The following is a 19,334-nucleotide window of genomic DNA, read 5'->3' on the forward strand; positions in this document are numbered from 1 at the left end:
GGACACAGGAAGGGGCCGGAGGAAGCTGCTGGTGGTTGGGATTTGATGCTGAGAGGCGAGGAGGGGGAGGCAGGAAGGCGGGGAGGAGGTCTGGGGGGCGGAGGATCATAAAGAATAGAGAGCGAAGAGATCAGAAACCGTGGTGGTGGGAAGGGGGTGTCTCCCTGCCTTTCAACGGCGAAGAGACTCAAGCTGCCTCCATTGCGGATTGCAACTGGGGGAGTCCCCCTCCCGGCGACAGAAGACTGGAGGGATCCTATGCAAAGGGGCAGACGGCCTTTCAGAAAGACCTCGAGCCGGGCAAGGACTTTCTCATTGTTTGGATAGGAGCAGCTTCCCCCCAGAGCCCCCGGCAATCCGCAGATCTGGTTGCTCCTGAGCCGAAGAAACCAGGTAAACGCCTTGAAGAGGAGCTCTGTAAATGGACTGGAAAGTCACCCCTGTACGGAAAATAAAAAGAGACGATCCGTGCTGGAAAGGATCGGGAACGGGTGGGGGGAGGAGTGAGCTCCCGAACCGCTGCTTCTATTGACACATGACCTTGTTAAACTCCTGCAAGGGACAGGTTCAGTTACCTTGTCAAATAGCGTAATGGCCCAGCCAGCCCTGGGGTTTCTCTGGTCTTTAAAACTTTGAGGTTTGCAAAAAGAGGGGGAGAGGAGAGCTAGCAATTGCCCTCCAGGCCAATTCTTTGCCTAGCCGAAGCTCCTTTGTGCGGTGGTTCCCAGCCTGCTTGAATCCACATACACTTCTCAGACTTTGATTTGAAAAGTCTCCAGAAAATGTATTCTGCTTTTGTTGTTGTTGTTGTTGTTGTTCTAGAGGTTTTAAAATGTATAGTGTTCCTGCTGATCTGGATCTGACATTTGGTCCTGTAAATTGAAGAATGCTGGACTTTGAAATATATATATTTTTAAAAAGAAAGGAAACCATTACAGCCCCACTTGGCTGAATAACCATGTTCACAACCTTCTTCCTGGATGGCTTTGAACAACTGGCTTGGGTTTTTCCCACTCTACAAAGTGGGAATGGTAGGGATCTGTATCTCAGTTTGTGTTGAGTCACGTAACACCTTTAAGACTAACAAATTTTGCTGTAGCATTAGCTTTCAAGAAACACAGCTCTGTTCATCAGATGCATCAAATGCAAAATTTGTTAGTCTTAAAGGCGCAACTGGACTTTTTACTATTTTGCAGCAACAGACTAACACGGCTAACTCCTTTGGCTCACTTTGCGTTGAGTGCAAGGACATCTCTTAGTCATCCAGAATTGGACAGATGCTTTATGGCAGAGTGTTTTGTGTGTGAGAGAGGGGACAGGAACTCTTTGACTGATCCCCCAGCTCATCCAAACAACCAGATTAGGGTAGTCCTTCATGGCATCATGATGAATCAGTGAATGTCCCAGAAGATCCAGCACAGTTATGTACCTCCAGGGCTTTTTTTGTAGCAGGAATTCCGTTGCATATTTGGCCCCCACCCCTGATGTAGCCAATCCTCCTGGAGCCGAAGAAACCAGGTAAATGCCTTGAAGAGCTGTGTAGGCCCTGTACTAAGAGCACTGTAAGCTCTTGGAGGATTGGCTACATCAGAGGTGTGTGGCCTAATATGCAAAGGAGTTCCTGTTGCAAAAAAAGCCCTTAGTACCTCTTTCCAGATACATTCAGGTGGGTCATTGTGTTGGTCTACAGTAGAAGAGCTAGATTCAAGTCCAGCAGCACCTTAGAGGCCAACAGGCTTTTCAGAGTATAAAGTTTTGAGAGTCAAAGCACTCTTTGTCAGATCTGATGTAGGAGCTTTGATTCTCATGCTCAGGAAATCTTTTAAGATGTTACTGGACTCAAACTAACTTTTCCTACACTGCTTCCCATAGTTCCTGTTCAGGACTAAATCTAGTGGCCCACAGAGTATAGAGGGCTCAAGTCTGAACACAGTATGGTTATTCAGTGATCTGCTAAGGGATAAATCCTCTGCTTTTGCTGCCTCTGTAGGAGTTGTCAACACAAGAGGTTTTCAAGTGCCTGGAAGACCACAATCATGGCTCATGGGCTTCGTTTGGCTTGGTGGGGCATAGTATGCAGACCTGATTTATCTCAATGCATTGACAGAAATGACTTTTTTCAAATATTTTTAATGGCATCAGAATCTTTTCCTCCAGGCCCCGCTCTTCTTGGGCCAATCGCAAGTTACCCATCTGCTTCCAGGTCTTGTCTTCTCAGCTAGAGTTTGGGGCTGATAGCCATTTCTGATCATGCAACTTGATAGCACGTTCCACCACCACCGTAAGAAAGAGATGTTCTGCTGAGCTTTTGCATAAGGACAGCAATGGCTGCCATGCTGGCACCTCTCTCCTCTGCCCCTCCTAGGGGTCCCCCTGCTCCCGATATAACATTCAGAAACCTCTTCAACAGCACTTTTAATAAGACACCATCGGGGTTTAATTTGTTTTAGTCTAAGTGGTTTTATTGGTCTATATGTATGTATTTTTTAATTCTGTTGTACATTGTCTAGACTTCGGCAGCAGCTGGGATGGGGCGATAAATAAATAAATCTAATAGTAGTAGTAGTAGTAACAATTATTATTATAATTATTAATTTGTTTAATAATTTGTTTTAGTTTGGTTTTATTGTTCTATATGCATGTATTTTTTTAATTCTGTTGTACATTGCCTAGACTCTAGCAGCAGCTGGGATGGAGCGATAAATAAATAAATCTAATAGTAACAACAACAACAGACTGGGAAATATCAATATTCTGTATACAACAGAGACATACTGAAATGAAAACCAGATTAATGCTTTACGCCAGGAATGTTTCTGTTACCAACCTTAAGCAGCAGGTGCTAAGTATGGTGTTGGTGGGTGTTCCTCTTGTTTCAGGACCTGTCCTCGGCAAGGAACTGGGTTGGTGTCAGATCATGGAGGATGAGTGGCTAGTTGTTGATCCTAACCAGAAGCCTATCTACAGGGAAACTCACCAAGAGCCTTGTGAAAGTCTGGTGGCACTCAGTAAGTATCTTTGTCACAGAACATAAGCTGTCAGACCTAAGAGAGGAGCATATAGCAGCTTTCGGACAAAATGCTTGCCCTGCTTTGACTGGGCTCTTTTTCCAGTTGTGCCTGCAGTAACTGTCAGTACCAAGAACTGCAATAGGCAGGTGGAGGCTTCTGAACACATAGAGATGTTTATTCACTGTGAACTTTAAAAGCATAGGAACAAAGGGGGGAATATTAACACTTCCATCACTTCTAACAAGAATCTGTACACTAAAATGGGTCAGCCATAGCTCTTGTAGGAGTTGTCCTTGAAAGGGTAGCTGCTGTAAGAGCTCTCTCAGCCCCACCTACTTCACAGGGTGTCTGTTGTCGGGGGGGGGGGGAAGGTAAAGGAGGTTGTGACTGCTCTGTGACTCAGATTCAGAGTATAGGGTGGGATATAAATCCAATATTTTCTTTTTCTAAAAAAGTTTTTTATATTAGTCTGGTAAATAAGCTTCTTTCAGCTCTGGACACATTGTACTGTCTGTCAGTTTGCACAGCCAAAACTGAAAATAATATAGACTAATGTTTGCTTTCATGCAGAATCTAACCGATTTCTCGCTAGCAGTTGCTTTGCCCCTAGGTTTCTGCTTTCCCTGGCTCAAGTGATCAATTCCCCACCAGTTGCTGTGCAGGTGCATTTTGATCCGCAGCTCCCTCCAATTTCCTTTGCAGCTTCCAGATTTTAAAAAAAAAGAGCAGGAAGCCAGGAGGGGAATTGGATGAAAATGCGCCCAACTGGTGGGGAATTGATTGCTTGAGCTGGGGAAAGCAGAAGCCCAGGGGTGGAGCAACTGCTAGTGATGAATTGGTCTCAGATGAGGTGACAAATGTTGCATCCTGACCTCAATCCTCACTGACAGTTTTCTCTTCAATAATGACTACTTTATTCAAGGGGGATCACTGCACTTGAATTCCACAGATAGTGAGCCTAACTCCTCAAAGGCCCCCACCTAAAAATAGTACCACTAAGCTTTGTGGGCATCTATCTAATAATAATAATAATAATAATAATAATAATCAATTTTTATTTATACCCCACCCTCCCCGCCGAGGCAGGCTCAGGGTGGCTACCAACTAAATAAAGCTGTTTGCCCTCCAAAAATTCTGTAATGGAGAAGGTCAAAGGTACAGACACTTCACGTCACCACAGTGAACTGCAAGCCAGAATGCCACCTTGCAGACTCTCTCACAAGGTTATCTTTCACAGTTATCAGGTCCTGCCTGGAATGTCAGGATTCAATTGCAAATTTGTTGGAGCAACTTTCTCCAGTCCTTTAAAGCTAATCTAGTCCCTGCACCACCCTAGACTGATGGGCTGTCTGCTGCCAGCCTTTGTAAAAATAGTTACATTTCAGCCCTTATAATTTTCAGTTTAAAACCAATTTCCTCTCACAACTTTCGATGCTTAATAGAGAGTGTTTTCACCAGAGATGTCATGTTATGTTGTGACTCTCCTTGCTGGCGCATGAAAAGTTTCCACCTGTTCTGCAACCCACAGAAAGCTAGCTCAGGTCTGGCTAGTTCAGGTCTGGCTATGGCTGTTGCCAGAGCAGTTAGGGAAAATATACCTGAGAGCTAGACTGTAGTAATAGTTACAGTCTCAGACTAGAATCTGGGAGATTTTGGTTCATATCCCCATTTTGCTATGGAAGCTCTCTGGGTGACCTAAGGCCAGTCAGTTGCTCTCTCTCAGCCCAGCCTACCTCACAGAGAAGGAGGAGAGGAGAACAAGAAGTTGACGATGATATTGGATTTATATCCTGCCCTCCACTCCGAATCTCAGAGTGGCTCACAATCTCCTTTATCTTCCCCCCCCACAACAAACACCCTGAGAGGTGGGTGGGGCTGAGAGGCTCTCACAGCAGCTGCCATTTCAAGGACAACCTCTGCCAGTGCTATGGCCAACCCAAGGCCATTCCAGCAGGTGCAAGTGGAGAATCAAACCTGGTTCTCCCAGATAAGAGTCCACACACTTAACCACTACACCAAACTGGAGAGCAAATGTATGCCGCCTTGAGCTTCTTTGAGGAATCATATAATCATAGAGTTGGAAAGGACCTCCAGGGTCATCTAGTCCAACCCTCTGCACAATGCAGGAAACTCACAAACACTTCCCCCTAAATTCACAGGAACTTCATTGCTGTCAGATGGCCATCTAGCCTCTGTTTAAAAACCTCCAAGGAAGGAGAGCCCACCACCTCCCAAGGAAGCCTGTTCCACTGAGGAATTGCTCTAACTGTCAGGAAGTTCTTCCTAATGTTGAGCCGGAACCTCTTTTGATTTAATTTCAACCCATTGGTTCTGGTCCTACCTTCCGGGGCCAAAGAAAACAATTCCATACCATCCTCTGTATGACAGCCCTTCAAGTACTTGAAGATGGTGATCATATCACCTCTCAGCTGCTTCCTCTCCAGGCTAACCATTCCCAGCTCCTTCAGCCTTTCCTCATAGGACTTGGTCTCCAGACCCCTCATCATCTTCGTCGCCTCCTCTGGACCTGTTCCAGCTTGTCTATATCCTTCTTAAAATGTGGTGGCCAAAACTGAACACAATACTCCAGGTGAGTCTTACCAGAGCAGAGTAAAGCAATACCATCACATCACGTGATCTGGACACTATACTTCTGTTGATACAGCCCAAAATTGCATTTGCCTTTTTAGCCACCGCATCACACTGTTGACTCAGGAAGAGGGGGGATAAAACAGACAATATAAAAAAACCCCTACTCTGCTGGGCTTACGTGGGGCATTTTAAATTGAAATGCAGAAGTGAGAGGGAACTGAAATTGATATCTTAATGGCTGGGCTCTGCTGTGCTATTTCCAGGACCAATATTCAAGTAAATATTTTTAATTCTCATTTACTCTGTGGACTGGAAGATGCTTTGAGGTAGCCAGAGCTATATGTAAATCTTAGATTACTATGCAGAGACAGGCACTTACTTGAGCTTAGTTAATGTGTAAAGGCACACCTGATTTCCTTACATTGGTTATTGTAATCATGACAGTTGACTGCTCAATAGATGAACAAGCTTCATTGAACATCATTGCATTGGTGGCCTGGTGTCATGAAAGTTATATCCCTGGGCTTAGATATGAGATGGCCCATTCACACATGTAAATCCTTGGGGTAAGGTGGTGGCTCAGCAGTAGAGCATCTGCTTTGCATGCAGAAGGTTCTGGGTTCAATCCTGGGCAGCTCCTGCTTAAAGATTGGCTTGCAGGTAACGAGACTGCAGAAAGCTGATTCCAGTCAAGAGCAGACAATGCTGACCTTGATGGACTAAGGGTCTGACTCAGTAGAAGGCAACTTCTTGAGTTGATTTGTTCAACACTGATGTGCGAAGTAGCCTCTTTGGAGTTTTCACGCAGGAACTGACAACTTGGAACCAAAGGTCACATTCAATTTGGCGTATTCTTTGGCCTAGGAGGCCAAAGAAAAGCAAGAGTAGCGTATGCAGGCAAGACAAATTAAAACAGATTGCATATCTGCACATATTTGAGCAAGTATTTAATACTGAAGAGCTGGAGCCCAGTAACATCTTTAAGACAAAGTTTCATTATTAAAGGTATAAGCTTTTGTGTGTACACGCACACTTCTTCAGATACAAGGAAATGAAATTGTTGTCCCTGCTTTCTCTCAGACTATCTACAGGGGCGTCAAACTCATTTGTTATGAGGGCCGGATCTCACATAAATGAGACCTTGTTGGGCCAGGCCATGTCGAGTTGGGCCATGTTGGGCCAGTCCATGTGCGTACCTATTTAAGATTAGGTGGAAGAGATATAAACTTTATAAAAGACACAAACATAATTAAATATTTTTTTAGAAAAACGTAAAAATATGCTTAAAACATTAGCATTTGTTGGTCTTAAAGGTGCTTTCTTTGTATTTCTCCCATAGGATCCAAGGAACTGGGCAAAGGAAGCTCTGGCTCTTTCCTTCCTTCACCAAGGAATGAGGGGGAGGAGTCTCAGCCAGTAGAAGGAAGAGAGGCTTGGCTCAGTAGCTCTGCTGTGTGATTGAGAGAGTCTGGCAAAGCAAGCTGTCTCTCCTCCCCTTCCTCCCCAAGGGGAGAGCCTCAGCCAATGGAGAAAATGTAGGTTTTCTCTGTAGTTCCTGTGCTATTGAGCAAGCCTTGCAAAGCAAGCTGTGATGCAGAAGGAAGCAAGAGAGAGGGAGAAGGAAGCAGATGACAGCCAGTTGCTCGGGGGCCTGATAGGAGCCTTCCATAGGCCTGATTTGGCCCCCAGGCCACATGTTTGACACCCCTGGTCTACATCATGTTATATGCTAATTAATTATAGCCAGCCAGTTTGGTGTAGTCATTAAGTGCACAGATTCTCATCTGAGAGAACTGGGTTTGATTCCCCACTCCTCCAGTTGCAGCTGCTGGAATGGCCTTGGGTCAGCCATAGCTATTGCAGAGCTGTCCTTGAAAGGGCAGCTTCTCAGCCCCACCTACTTCTAAGGTGTCTTTTGGTGAGGGGAGGGAGAGAAAGGAGATTGTAGGTCACTCTGAGATTTTAGAGTATAGGGTGGGGTATAACCAATATCAATATCTTCTAATTTGCTTTTCAACCCTGTCTAAGTTTGAATGGTTTTCTCCCATTTCATTGTATCTGAAGAAGTGTGTGTATACACACAAAAGCTTATACCTTTAATAATAAAACTTTGTCTTAAAGGTGCTACTGGACTTCAGACCAATACTCACCTGGATCTATCCTGGGGAGCTGTAAGATTGGTGGTGGAAACAGTCACAAAAGATGGGTAAAGGAAGCATGGCTAGAACAAGACCCAGCAAGCCTTTGAGATTTCCTGTTTGTTTGTTTCTTTCTCCAAGCAGGATCTTCAAGTTCTGAATCCAATGAGATTTTCCTTGTGGAAGATGATGAAGAACCTTGCATCCCAGAGCCCGGAAGAAGGGAGAACCCAAGAAGAGCCAATATGGGTGAGGAGCAGATCTCAGCTGTTTAGGCCAAGAATGCTAGAGAGGTGTAGAGGTCAGAGCATCAGACTAGGAAGACCTGCATTCAGATCCTCACTCAGCCATGCAAATCATTGGCTGACTAACAGGCAGAAGGCTGTTTGGCCCCTGAGAGGTAGAACAGCCACTCAGCTGTTTCACACCTGAACCAATGGGAGTGCTGCTCTAGCATCCAGTCTTCTTTCAGAAGGGTGATGGGATGTTGGAGCACAGCAACTGGAAGTTGAGGGCTGCCTGAGGGATCATTTAGACAGAGAAGTCTTATAGCAAGGGAGCAGGCAATTTCCTGCATAGCTCTGCCTGGTAGTGCAGCAGACTGGTTTAACTCAATCTCTGGGTGAGGATAGAGTTGTGAAGCCTGGCTCTGGTGATGAATAGACCTGATAACTACAAGCTTTAAAAAGAATTGACCACATACTCTGTATATTGATAAATCTTCTTTGTTGTTTTATAAACCTCCCGCTTTGGTAATCTCTGTACCCTTCAGGCTCAAAGTTTACCTTGACTTCCAGAAAGCTTTTGATAAAGTTCCTCATCAAAGGCTCCTTAGAAAGCTCGAGACTCATGGAGTAAAAGGACAGGTCCTCTTGTGGATCAAAAACTGGCTAATTAATAGGAAGCAGAGAGTGAGTATAAATGGGCAGTCTTCGCAGTGGAGGATGGTAAACTGTGGGGTGCCGCAGGGCTCAGTACTGGGTCCCATCCTCTTTAACTTGTTCATAAATGATTTGGAGTTGGGAGTGAGCAGTGAAGTGGCCGAGTTTGCAGATGACACTAAATTGTTCAGGGTGGTGAGAACCAGAGAGGATTGTGAGGCACTCCAAAGGGATCTGTTGAGGCTGGGTGAGTGGGCGTCAACGTGGCAGATGAGGTTCAGTGTGGCCAAGTGCAAAGTAATGCACATTGGGACCAAGAATCTCAGCTACAAATACAAGTTGATGGGGTGTGAACTGGCAGAGATTGACCAAGAGAGAGATCTTGGGGTTGTGGTAGATAACTCACTGAAAATGTCAAGACAGTGTGCGATTGCAATAAAAAAGGCCAACACCATGCTGGGAATTATTAGGAAGGGAACTGAAAACAAATCAGCCAGTATCATAATGCCCCTGTATAAATCGATGGTGCAGTCTCATTTGGAATACTGTGTGCAATTCTGGTCACCGCACCTCCAAAAGGATATTATAGCATTGGAAAAAGTCCAGAAAAGGGCAACTAGAAAGATTAAAGGTTTGGAACACTTTCCCTATGAAGAAAGGTTAAAACGCTTAGGGCTCTTTAGCTTGGAGAAACGTTGGCTGCGGGGTGACATGATAGAGGTTTACAAGATAATGCATGGGATGGAGAAAGTAGAGAAAGAAGTACTTTTCTCCCTTTCTCACAATACAAGAACTCGTGGGCATTCAATGAAATTGCTGAGCAGTCAGGTTAAAACGGATAAAAAGAAGTACTTCTTCACCCAAAGGGTCATTAACATGTCGTGGCGGCTACAAGCATAGAAATATGGAGCAGAGGTCCATCAGTGGCTATTAGCCACAGTGCGTATATATATATGTGTGTATGTGTGTGTGTGTATATATATACATATATAAATTTTTTTTTGGCCACTGTGTGACACAGAGTGTTGGACTGGATGGGCCATTGGCCTGATCCAACATGGCTTCTCTTATGTTCTTAATGCAAACTTACCTCACAGCAGTAACCCAAAGCCTTCACTTATTCTATGCTAAGAACATCTTGTAACTGAGGGGAAGGCTTATATTTCAACACCAAATAAGTTCCCCAGATGCATCAGAGAGGCAGTGTGGGACACCTCAATTTCAGGTTTGTGTGAGGAGAAAACAAAAGAGGAGTGAATCATGTACATCAGGGGTGTCAGACATGCTGTCCCGGGGGCCAAATCAGGCTCCCGGGAGAAAGTAGAGAAAGGAGTAGAGAAAGAAGACTGTCATCTGCTTCCTTCTCCCTCTCTCGTTTCCTTCTGCATCACAGCTTGCTTTGTCTCCGTTGAGGAGGAAGGGGGGAGGCAGAGCTTGCTTTGCCAGGCTCTCTCAATCACACAGCAGAGCTACTGAGCCACGCTTAGGGCACTTTAGCTTGGAGAAACGTCGACTGCGGGGTGACATGATAGAGGTTTACAAGATAATGCATGGGATGGAGAAAGTAGAGAAAAATACTTTTCTCCCTTTCTCACAATACAAGAACTCGTGGGCATTCCATGAAATTGCTGAGCAGAAAGGTTAAAACGGATAAAAGGAAGTACTTCTTCACCCAAAGGGTGATTAAGATGTGGAATTCACTGCCACAGGAGGTGGTGGCGGCCACAAGCATAGCCACCTTCAAGAGGAGGTTAGATAAAAATATGGAGCAGAGGTCCATCAGTGGCTATTAGCCACAGTGTGTGTGTGTGTGTGTGTGTGTGTATTTGGCCGCTGTGTGACACAGAATGTTGGACTGGATGGGCCATTGGCCTGATCTAACATGGCTTCTCTTATGTTCTTATGTTCTTTTCCTTCAGTTGGCTGAGGCTCCTCCCCCTCCTGGTCCTCTGGGGAAGGAAGGAAAGAGCCAGAGCTCCCTTTGCCCAGTTCTGTGGATCACATGAGAGAGATACAAAGAAACACCTTTAAAACCAATGAGTGTTAATCTTTAATTGTGTATGTCTGTGTCCTTTATAAAGTTCATATCTCTGCTTCCTAATCTTAAATAGGTACACAGATGGCCTAGCCCAACATAGTCTGGCCCGACAAGGTCTCATTTATGTCAGATTCTGCCCTCATAACAAATGAGTTCGACATCCCTGAGTATATTGTCCTGAACTCCTCAGAAGAAGAGCAGGGTAAAATGTGACAGACATCCACAGAATGATTGGATTATTTTCATTATGCAGTCCACCTAAGCTTGAAGTATATGCTCTCTTCCCACTTTATCAGATCCATGTCTACTGCGAGCATACATATATTCCCTTGGGCATAGAAATGGATGTCTTGAGAATTTTCTTGAGAACTTCATTCCACATCTGCCATAGAAATGAGTGTCTTCAGAATTTTAACTTACACAGTTCTGGGAGGAACCATGAGGCCTAAAAGCAGAAGTCTCAAATTAGGAAGAAATTAACCAGAACTTTTATACCATAATTATATACCATATACCTCAGTAAATATATGTCCTACCATCCGTTTGTTGCTGGCACTTTCAGTTCAGAGGTGATCATTTGCAGTGAATTGTCATGTCTGTGTCTTCTAGCAGGTGAAGGACTGGGTAGCGAGGAGGAGGAGGAGAGCGAGGAGGAAGATGTTCAACAGCGGGACGGTCCTAAGGTGGTACAGCTGGATGCCAGCATGGTTTCTGGGGAATGTAAGAGCCTTCGCTGGAGGGTGGTGCAGCAGGTTGGCAGCGGTGGCAAGGTACTGGCAGGAGAGGGGCCGCCCATCATGGTTCTGCAGAAAGGATACGAGTGCGAGGACTGCGGGAAGGTGTTCAGTTGCAGCTCGCACTACAGCAAGCACCGGCGCACACACACGGGGGAGCGCCCCTTCCGTTGCGGAGAGTGCGGCAAGAGCTTCAATGTCAGCTCCAACCTGTACAGGCACCAGAGGGCCCACGCCAATGCTAACGCTGCCCCAGTCACTCCCACAGCCTCCCTGATGCCCTCCCGTGGCCTGCCTTACCAGTGTGCTGACTGTGGCCAGTGCTTCCGCCGCAACACAGAGCTGGTAACGCACCAGCGGCTTCACACCGGTCGCCTGCCTTTCCAATGCAGCGACTGTGGCAAGAGCTTTTCGTGGAGTTCACACTTTGCCCGGCATCTGCGGATCCACACTGGGGAGAAGCCCTACCCGTGCAACGAGTGCGGCAAGCGCTTCAGCCGCAGCTCCCATCTCTACCGGCACCAGCGCACCCATGGCACCAATGCTGCTGCTAACGTCACCCGTGCCTACATCTGCACTTACTGCGGGCGCAGTTTCAGCACCACACTGCACTTCGACCAGCACCAGCGGACCCACCGTGGCCGCAAACCCTACAAGTGCACCCTCTGTGGCAAGGCTTTTGCTGATGGTTTAGCCTTGGTGAAACACCAACGTTTGCACTTAATGGGTGGAGATCAACACCACCAGTGTTCAGAGTGTGGGCAAAGCTTTGGAGGGCGGTCGCAGCTGGCTCGCCACCGTCGGCTCCATGGCACTGCTGACAAGCCCTACGGGTGTGGCGAGTGCGGGCAAAGCTTTGGTGCTCGAACCCAGTTGGCCCAGCACCGACGCCTGCACATTTCTGCTGACAAGCCATATCACTGTGGAGAGTGTGGGCTGAGCTTCACATGGAGCTCACATTGGGAACGGCATCGGCGCATTCATACTGGGGAAAGACCGTATTCTTGTGGGGACTGTGGAAAGCGCTTTGGGCGCACCTCTCACCTCTACAGGCACCAGCGCACCCATGCTGGCGGCCAGCCTCATGTCTGTCCGGACTGCGGTAAGAGCTTCAACAGCACCTTGCACTTCCAGCGTCACCAGCACGCCCACCACCTCGACTCAGATGGTGCTCAACTCTCTGCCCACACTTGCAGGGACTGTGGCAAGCCCTGCACTGATGCATCAGCCCTGCTTAAGCACCAGTGCATGCATACAGATGACAGGCCATATCCTTGCCCCCAATGTGGGCGCCGCTTTCGTGGCACTGCGTATCTCTACAGGCACTTACGCAGCCATGCTCACCAGGTGGAAGAGACTATGCTCATACCAACGTCTAGAAAGTGTGAGGATATTGTACCATGCTAAGGAGCCAGAAAGGCCCTACCTAATCCTAAAGAGCATTAGGCCCCATGTGGGGAACCCCATCCCTAGCTGGCAGACATTCAGAGCTCCTGTCAAGAAGAGTTCCCTGGGGATATGAGCCCAGTCCAAAGCCCATCAGGGGCTGCTCCTGTCCAAATATGTTCTCTGGCCCAATGTTTCTTTTAAATTTTGGAGCTATAAAGGAGGTAAAATGACATCTTTTAGGAACAATTTAGGTTGGCAAGGCTTCAGGTGAACTTTTTAGTAGGTCCATTTTTCCTTATGTCAGGTCCCATGAAAGACAAAAACTTTCTCATTCCTTTGCTTATCTCATTTGTCCCCCTTTGTAACAGCTGTCTTTTGGGATGGCAATAGAATCTTCTCAGTTTCTGACGGTAGGCCGCATTCTCTGAGGGGCCCTGTCTGTCCACAAGACTTGGATTCTGAGTAACAAACTGGCCTTGTAGAAATGGTTTTGGACAATGTTATGAATACATCTATATTGTAGGCCCAGAAAACAGTCACATAGCAAAGAAAGAATGGCAAACAATCCTGCATCAAAGAAACAAAGGTTCTATATAGAATACATAGTGGAAATCCATATACACTTCTTAAAAATGCTTAATTTGCATAAATTATTCTGATTGGAGAATTCATCATGTTTTAGGCCTGGTCTACTAATGCAGCAAAATGAGAAGATAAGAATCTGGAAGTATAGAGGAGACTGTACCACTTCAGACCACAGGTGGGCAGAGGATTCCCTTTTTCAATGCTCCCCCACAAAATAAAATGCCCATCAGTACTCTGATACCTAGCACTTCATAGAGAAAAGCTCAGAATTTGCCTGTTCCCTACTGTCCTAGTGGTCTACTTGAAGACTATCTTTTAGGGAGAGAAGCCTGCAGTTCTCCAGCTGAAGTGATAAAACTCAATTCTATGCTCACCTCAGTATTATCCTCATTACTACTGCAGCATGTGTAGAGCAGGTCTTTCACAAGGACTGGAAGCAGAATAAGGCTAGAAAGGAAGGGCTAACCTGGCTGTTTCTTGGAAGAAGTGGGAGGCTCAACTCTGAGGAGAAATCATCAGGTCTTCCCTTTAATGTCTCTTACCTCATTGCCCCATTTACAGAGAAAATCTGATAACATGTTGACAAAAGTTAGTATGTTATGCCCTTCAAGGAGCTCAGTATGACATAAATTTTCTCCCTCCATTTTACTCTGATAAGACACTGTTAGGGCAAGAGAGTACAACCTGCACAAAGTTACTCAGTGAGTTTCATGGCAAAGAGGGGGATTAGAACCTGGCTGTTTATGGCACTAATCCAGCTCTAAATAGTACACTACACTCGTTTATCGTGCTTTACATAACTCTTTCCCCCTATTCCAATACTATAGACCTGTGTCATGTTTTTCTTTCAGCCTCATGCTGCCATTTTGGTTTTGCAAACCTCTTGTACATTTAGGGGAGGCATGACATGAAGAAATTCAATAGGTGACGCCTTTGACACTACTGCAACTCCCTGGAAAGTTTTGCCTGTTGAAATACTAAACTATGCCTCCCAGGTAGCCATGCTGTCTGCAAAAAGGAGAATTAACCTGCCCTCCTGTTCTCAGTTCCTTGGTGTAATGTTTCAGATTCTGCAAAACCCAAAAATCAAAATAATTTATGCCAAGGTCTTCTCAATGTGTGGAATACTTTGACTTTACATTTGGGCCTGAGATTTGCCCCGCTTGTCTGCTCGTGCAACAGAAGGTCATAAACAGCTGAATGGACTACACTTCAGACTGTCAGATCATATTTTATAACGCCCCTCAAGTTAAAGAAAAAAAATCCCTACCAGTAGAAAGTCAGCATCACAAGCAAAACATTGGGTTAGAACAGGGGTGGGGAACCTTTTTTCTGCCAAGAGCCATATGAATATTTATTACATCATTTGCGGGCCATACAAAACTATCAACTTAAAAAATAGTGCTCTGCCGAGGGAGAATGATTCAGGCCAGCAAAATTAATACAAATGATTGTTTTTCTATTGGAAGTCATATGGGGAGAGCTTAATCTGGCACATACACGCACACACACATGGCCTGCCGCCCTAGGCAAACTCAGTAGCATATTAGACCACATCCCCTAATAGAAGCATATTAGGTCACACACTCATTAGCATATTAGGCCACACCATCTGGGATAATCAAGTGTAAACTGAACTGTGATAGTAACTTTTCCAGGCCTCGCAGCAATTCTGGTCAGCTAGCCAGGCCCCAGGGAGGCTGCTGCACAGTACATCTGGGCCCTGTGATCCCTGCCTGACCCTGGGGAGGCTGCTGCAGTGTGGCTGGACCCCACAATTCTCGCTGGCCAGCCGGTCCCCAGGGAGGCTGCCACATGGCTTGGTTTGGCCCAGCAATCCCCTAGGGCCACACCAAGCGACCTCGAGGGCCGTATACGGAGGTTCCCCACCCCTGGGTTAGAACCTTTCTCCCTGTTCTGCTTGCTCTCTGGTTGCAAGTAGGGTTTTAACTTGTGAGAACAATCACATATGGTATCTACTCCCTATAGTCAGGAGTGGTACAGTCCTCTCACAACCTCCTTTTTGTCTCATTCTGAAGCATCTGTCTGTAGGAATTTTAGGGAAACCTACATTTCATCATTCAATCTTGTTCGTTTTACAGACAGCACTGTCTCTAAACATTAAATATATATATATATTTCTGCCTGTAGATTTGGGGCCAGTTTATACAATCAGCAGAATCAAGCGGTAAGGAGCATCCTAGGCTGCACCAATTTAGGCCACAAATAGGAGGCTGCCTGTTTAAATATTCCCCCCACCCCGATGATACTCCCAGTAAATAAAAAGTAAGCATATCAGAGAGAAATATTCTTTCTGCCTTGCATGTTAATGTTCTGTGTGATTTCTGTGTTAAGGACATGGACTCTCCCCTGCCCTATCCAGGAAGCCAGGAAAACCTTGATTATGCTGATTGTATGATTAGCTTAGTCACCTTGTGGGCCTATAAGGGCAGAAATATCAAACTAAATTCAGACGTAGTATATATATTGTGCAAACTGAAACGATGCTTTGTACTGAGTCTGAGTATTGGCCAGTTTAGGGCAACAGTGTCTAATCTGACTCTTCAAACATATTTCTGCCATTTTCCTTCAGCAGAAGAGTTTGTGGTTGAAGCAGAGCCTTCTAAGAACAAAGAACATGTGATGTGACTAAGCAATGGTTTTGGGCCAGATAGCATGTTTCTGGGCACCCTGGGTCAGAGAGCAGACTTTTGTAAACGGGCTTTGGATTGGGTTGTGGGGAGGTGAGTAGATTAGACGGGTAGATTAAATAGCAGAGTAGAGCAGGATGGTGTATTAGCAAGGGATCAGATGTAATGTGGAGCAGAGAGTTAACTATGAGAGGTATTTGGGGATGTTTTCTGGTGACCCCCATTGCCAATCATAGACACATACACCACCAACCTCCTGAAGCAGGTTTCCTATTTTACTGTTATGAAGAGGAATGGGCTCTGTTGGAAATCATGGCAGGAATATCACCATCCCTTAGTGCCTCAGAGCTGGGAACTCCAGTTCTCTAGGGCGGAGCCAGCTACAAGAACCAGGGAAGTGTCTAGCTACAAAACCAAGAAGGTACTTTTTAATGTGGGATGACCCAAGATGAAGACTGCTTTCACAGGATACCCCGGGCTTGTCTTATATTCAGAAGGTGGTGTGTTCTGTTTCGTTTCAAATTTTTGCCACCTACACAATGATTTCACATTTTGTGCGTTCAGGATATTAACATTTTGCCCTTCCCTCAGCAGCTCCCTGCTCATTTTTTCCCAGACCACCTCTGAACATTTCGCTTCTTCCTGGTGTACCCTGAGCTGGCTGAATGTTGTAGGTCCTGTTTGCTCTAGTGGCTAGAGGTTTTTTTTAATGTTAGAGAAGCCACTGGAATATGTAAGGCAACTAAACCCTTGGAGGCCAGTTTCAGACATTGTACATGTCATACTTGAATGCATCAGTGTCCAAACAAAAAAGTAAAAGCCCAGTTTCAAATGTCCAGCAGTGATTTGATCACATCCTTCTCTGTTTCCAAGGAGCAACCTGGCACATCTGTCTCCTGCTTCCAAGAAGAGACCTGGTGATCACACTGTCCTCTGCCCCTTCTTTCTGGACGTCCTGCCAATCTGACTTAATAGTATGCTATTGTCAGCACAAAGAAAGGAGGTAGCCTTGTATACTTGCCTGGCAGCCATAAGATACATTCCTCAACCACTTCAAGGCCAACCAGCAATTGACTGGGCAGCATCTTTTCACAGTGCTTCTCTTCCCACCTTTCCATTGGATAAAATGGCCAGTGAGAGTGAAGGGTAATGATAGCAGGGCTCAGACTGCCTCTGCTTGACAGCTGGTTTTACAGCCTCCTCAAGGTCCTAGAAATCTAGATAGATGTCTCCCAACTCTGAGAAGTGGTCCAGCCTTCTAATAGATGTTGGGAATGAGAAAAAAAAAAAAATGGTGGCTTGCTAATTGTGCCCACTACCAGGGATTCAAGGTCAAACTAGACATTCCTGCTGACATGAGTCAGGTCAGGGTTTCGCTAACCCAATTGCGTTCTTTTTACAGATGACATCATGTCAGGAGACTACCATTCTCAAGTGCTTTGGGACTTAATTCAGCACAGGAGTGTGGTGAAGGGGGAGGAGGGGCTTCAGCCTTTCCTACCATGCCATTTTTTCAAGCTGAAATGGCTATGGGGGCCCCACTTGTCCCACTTAAAAAACTAAAGGAACACAGTTGGGTTGGGGGAACCAGGACCCAACTCATGTCAGAGGTAACATTTAGTTTAGCCCTCCGTTGCTCCCTATGGTAACACCAGTGGTTGTTTATTGGGAATTTGGTGGTCATTGTCCTGAAAGATTTCTGTCTTTCTGATCCAGCTGTGTCTGAAGTGAGCAGGAATTTGTGTGTGTTGTGAATCCAATAGATTAGGGAATTAAAAAAATATATATTAAAAAACGTTTTGTGTTCACTGCTATTTTTCTCTCAGTCTCTCAAGTTTAACTTGCCTCTCAAAAAAAGATAATGGCTTAGAGTAAAGGCACTGGCCTGGGTTGTAGTGTTTAACAAGAACAAAGCAGGGCTTTTTTTGTAGCAGGAATTCCTTTGCATATTAGCCCACCCACCCCTGATGTAGCCAATCCTCCAAGAGCTTACAGGCCTCTTCGTACAGGGCCTACTGTAAGCTCCAGGAGGACTGGCTACATCAGGGGTGTGTGGCCTAATATGCAAAGGAGTTCCTGCTACAAAAAAAGCCCTGAATAAAAATATCATAGATTGGGGTGTCAAACATGTGGCCTGTTAAACAAAATATTGCAAGAGTGCTAATCTTTTAAGCATATTTTAAGTTTTTTAAAAAAATCTTCAATTGTGTTTGTTTGTGTCCTTATTTTGAAGTTCACATCTCTGCTAGCTGGCATCACATTTTATGGCACACATGGCCCGGCCCAACAAGGTCTCATTTATGTCAGATCTGGCCCTCATAACAAATGAGTTTGATATCCCTGATCTGGATCTTTTATGAGTCAAGTAAAATGGATGGGGACCTGCCTGGGTATTACTTTGTACCCAGTCCTATAGCCCAGTGCACAGAAGGAGATCATAGACAACATGGTATTTTGTAATCAGTTGTATAGTTCCCAGACTGTTAGGCATGAAGGCAGCAACTCCATTCAGGTACCATCCTACAAATTCCCAATTTATTTAAGTTATTTTCATGTAGAAAGTGAAGCTGAATTACAAAATTATAAAAGAGGAAGTCCCCCCTCCACTAAATATATTATGTACAATGACCAATGGAATACAACTGAGTTACACAAATTAAAAGATGAAGGTACCAAGGGGACAAAAACTTCCATGGTTAGGCACCTCACCTCTCCTATCCCAGAGAGTACTTTCCTATTAGTAGCACAGAAGAAATTCATCATGATAGGTCTGTTTTTCCATAGGTTTACATCAATCAATAGTTGCTTAGGAAAGTCTTTCTTGATCCTGTACAAGTAGCATCCCTCCAATCAAAATCACTTTAGCTGAGCTAATAGTGAGCGCTTTCATTTTCTGTCATCTCCTCCAGTTGCTGGGCGTGCAAATTAGAATCTCTTTAAGCCCATAAGCGACAGAGCTAGTGAATATACCAGAACATGAGGTTGTTGTGCTTTGGTCACATCATGTGAAGACAAGACTCACAAGAAGACAATCATGCTAGGACAAGTTGAAGGCAGCAAGAAAAGAGGAAGACCCAACATGAGATGGATTGACCTAATAAAGGCAGCCACAGCCCTTCATTTGCAAGACTGGAGCAAGGCTGTTTTGGAGGTCATTAATTCATAGGGTCACCATAGGTCAGAAGCAATTTGAAAGCAAAGGAAACATACACTGTAAGGGCCAAGCCAAACGTGTTAGTAGTTGCATGTCAGGAGATCCTGGTGATTTTTTAAAAAATTGATTATAAGGCACACCAGGGGCCAATTTGAATAGGA

General features: G+C 45.3%; 1 protein-coding gene across 1 annotated transcript; it reads left to right on the plus strand.

The window, feature by feature from the left end:
* Positions 1 to 12: 12 nt before the first annotated feature.
* LOC132572353 (zinc finger protein 436-like) lies at positions 13 to 13,117 on the plus strand. The gene is made up of 4 exons (XM_060239277.1): positions 13 to 393; positions 2,880 to 3,008; positions 7,886 to 7,990; positions 11,273 to 13,117. The coding sequence occupies exons 2-4, from the start codon at positions 2,918 to 2,920 to the stop codon at positions 12,799 to 12,801; spliced, it is 1,725 nt and encodes a 574-aa protein (XP_060095260.1). The 5' UTR covers positions 13 to 393; positions 2,880 to 2,917; the 3' UTR covers positions 12,802 to 13,117.
* Positions 13,118 to 19,334: the final 6,217 nt, after the last annotated feature.

This window comes from Heteronotia binoei, chromosome 5 (genome assembly GCF_032191835.1).
Source record: "Heteronotia binoei isolate CCM8104 ecotype False Entrance Well chromosome 5, APGP_CSIRO_Hbin_v1, whole genome shotgun sequence".
Classification (NCBI taxonomy): domain Eukaryota; kingdom Metazoa; phylum Chordata; class Lepidosauria; order Squamata; family Gekkonidae; genus Heteronotia; species Heteronotia binoei.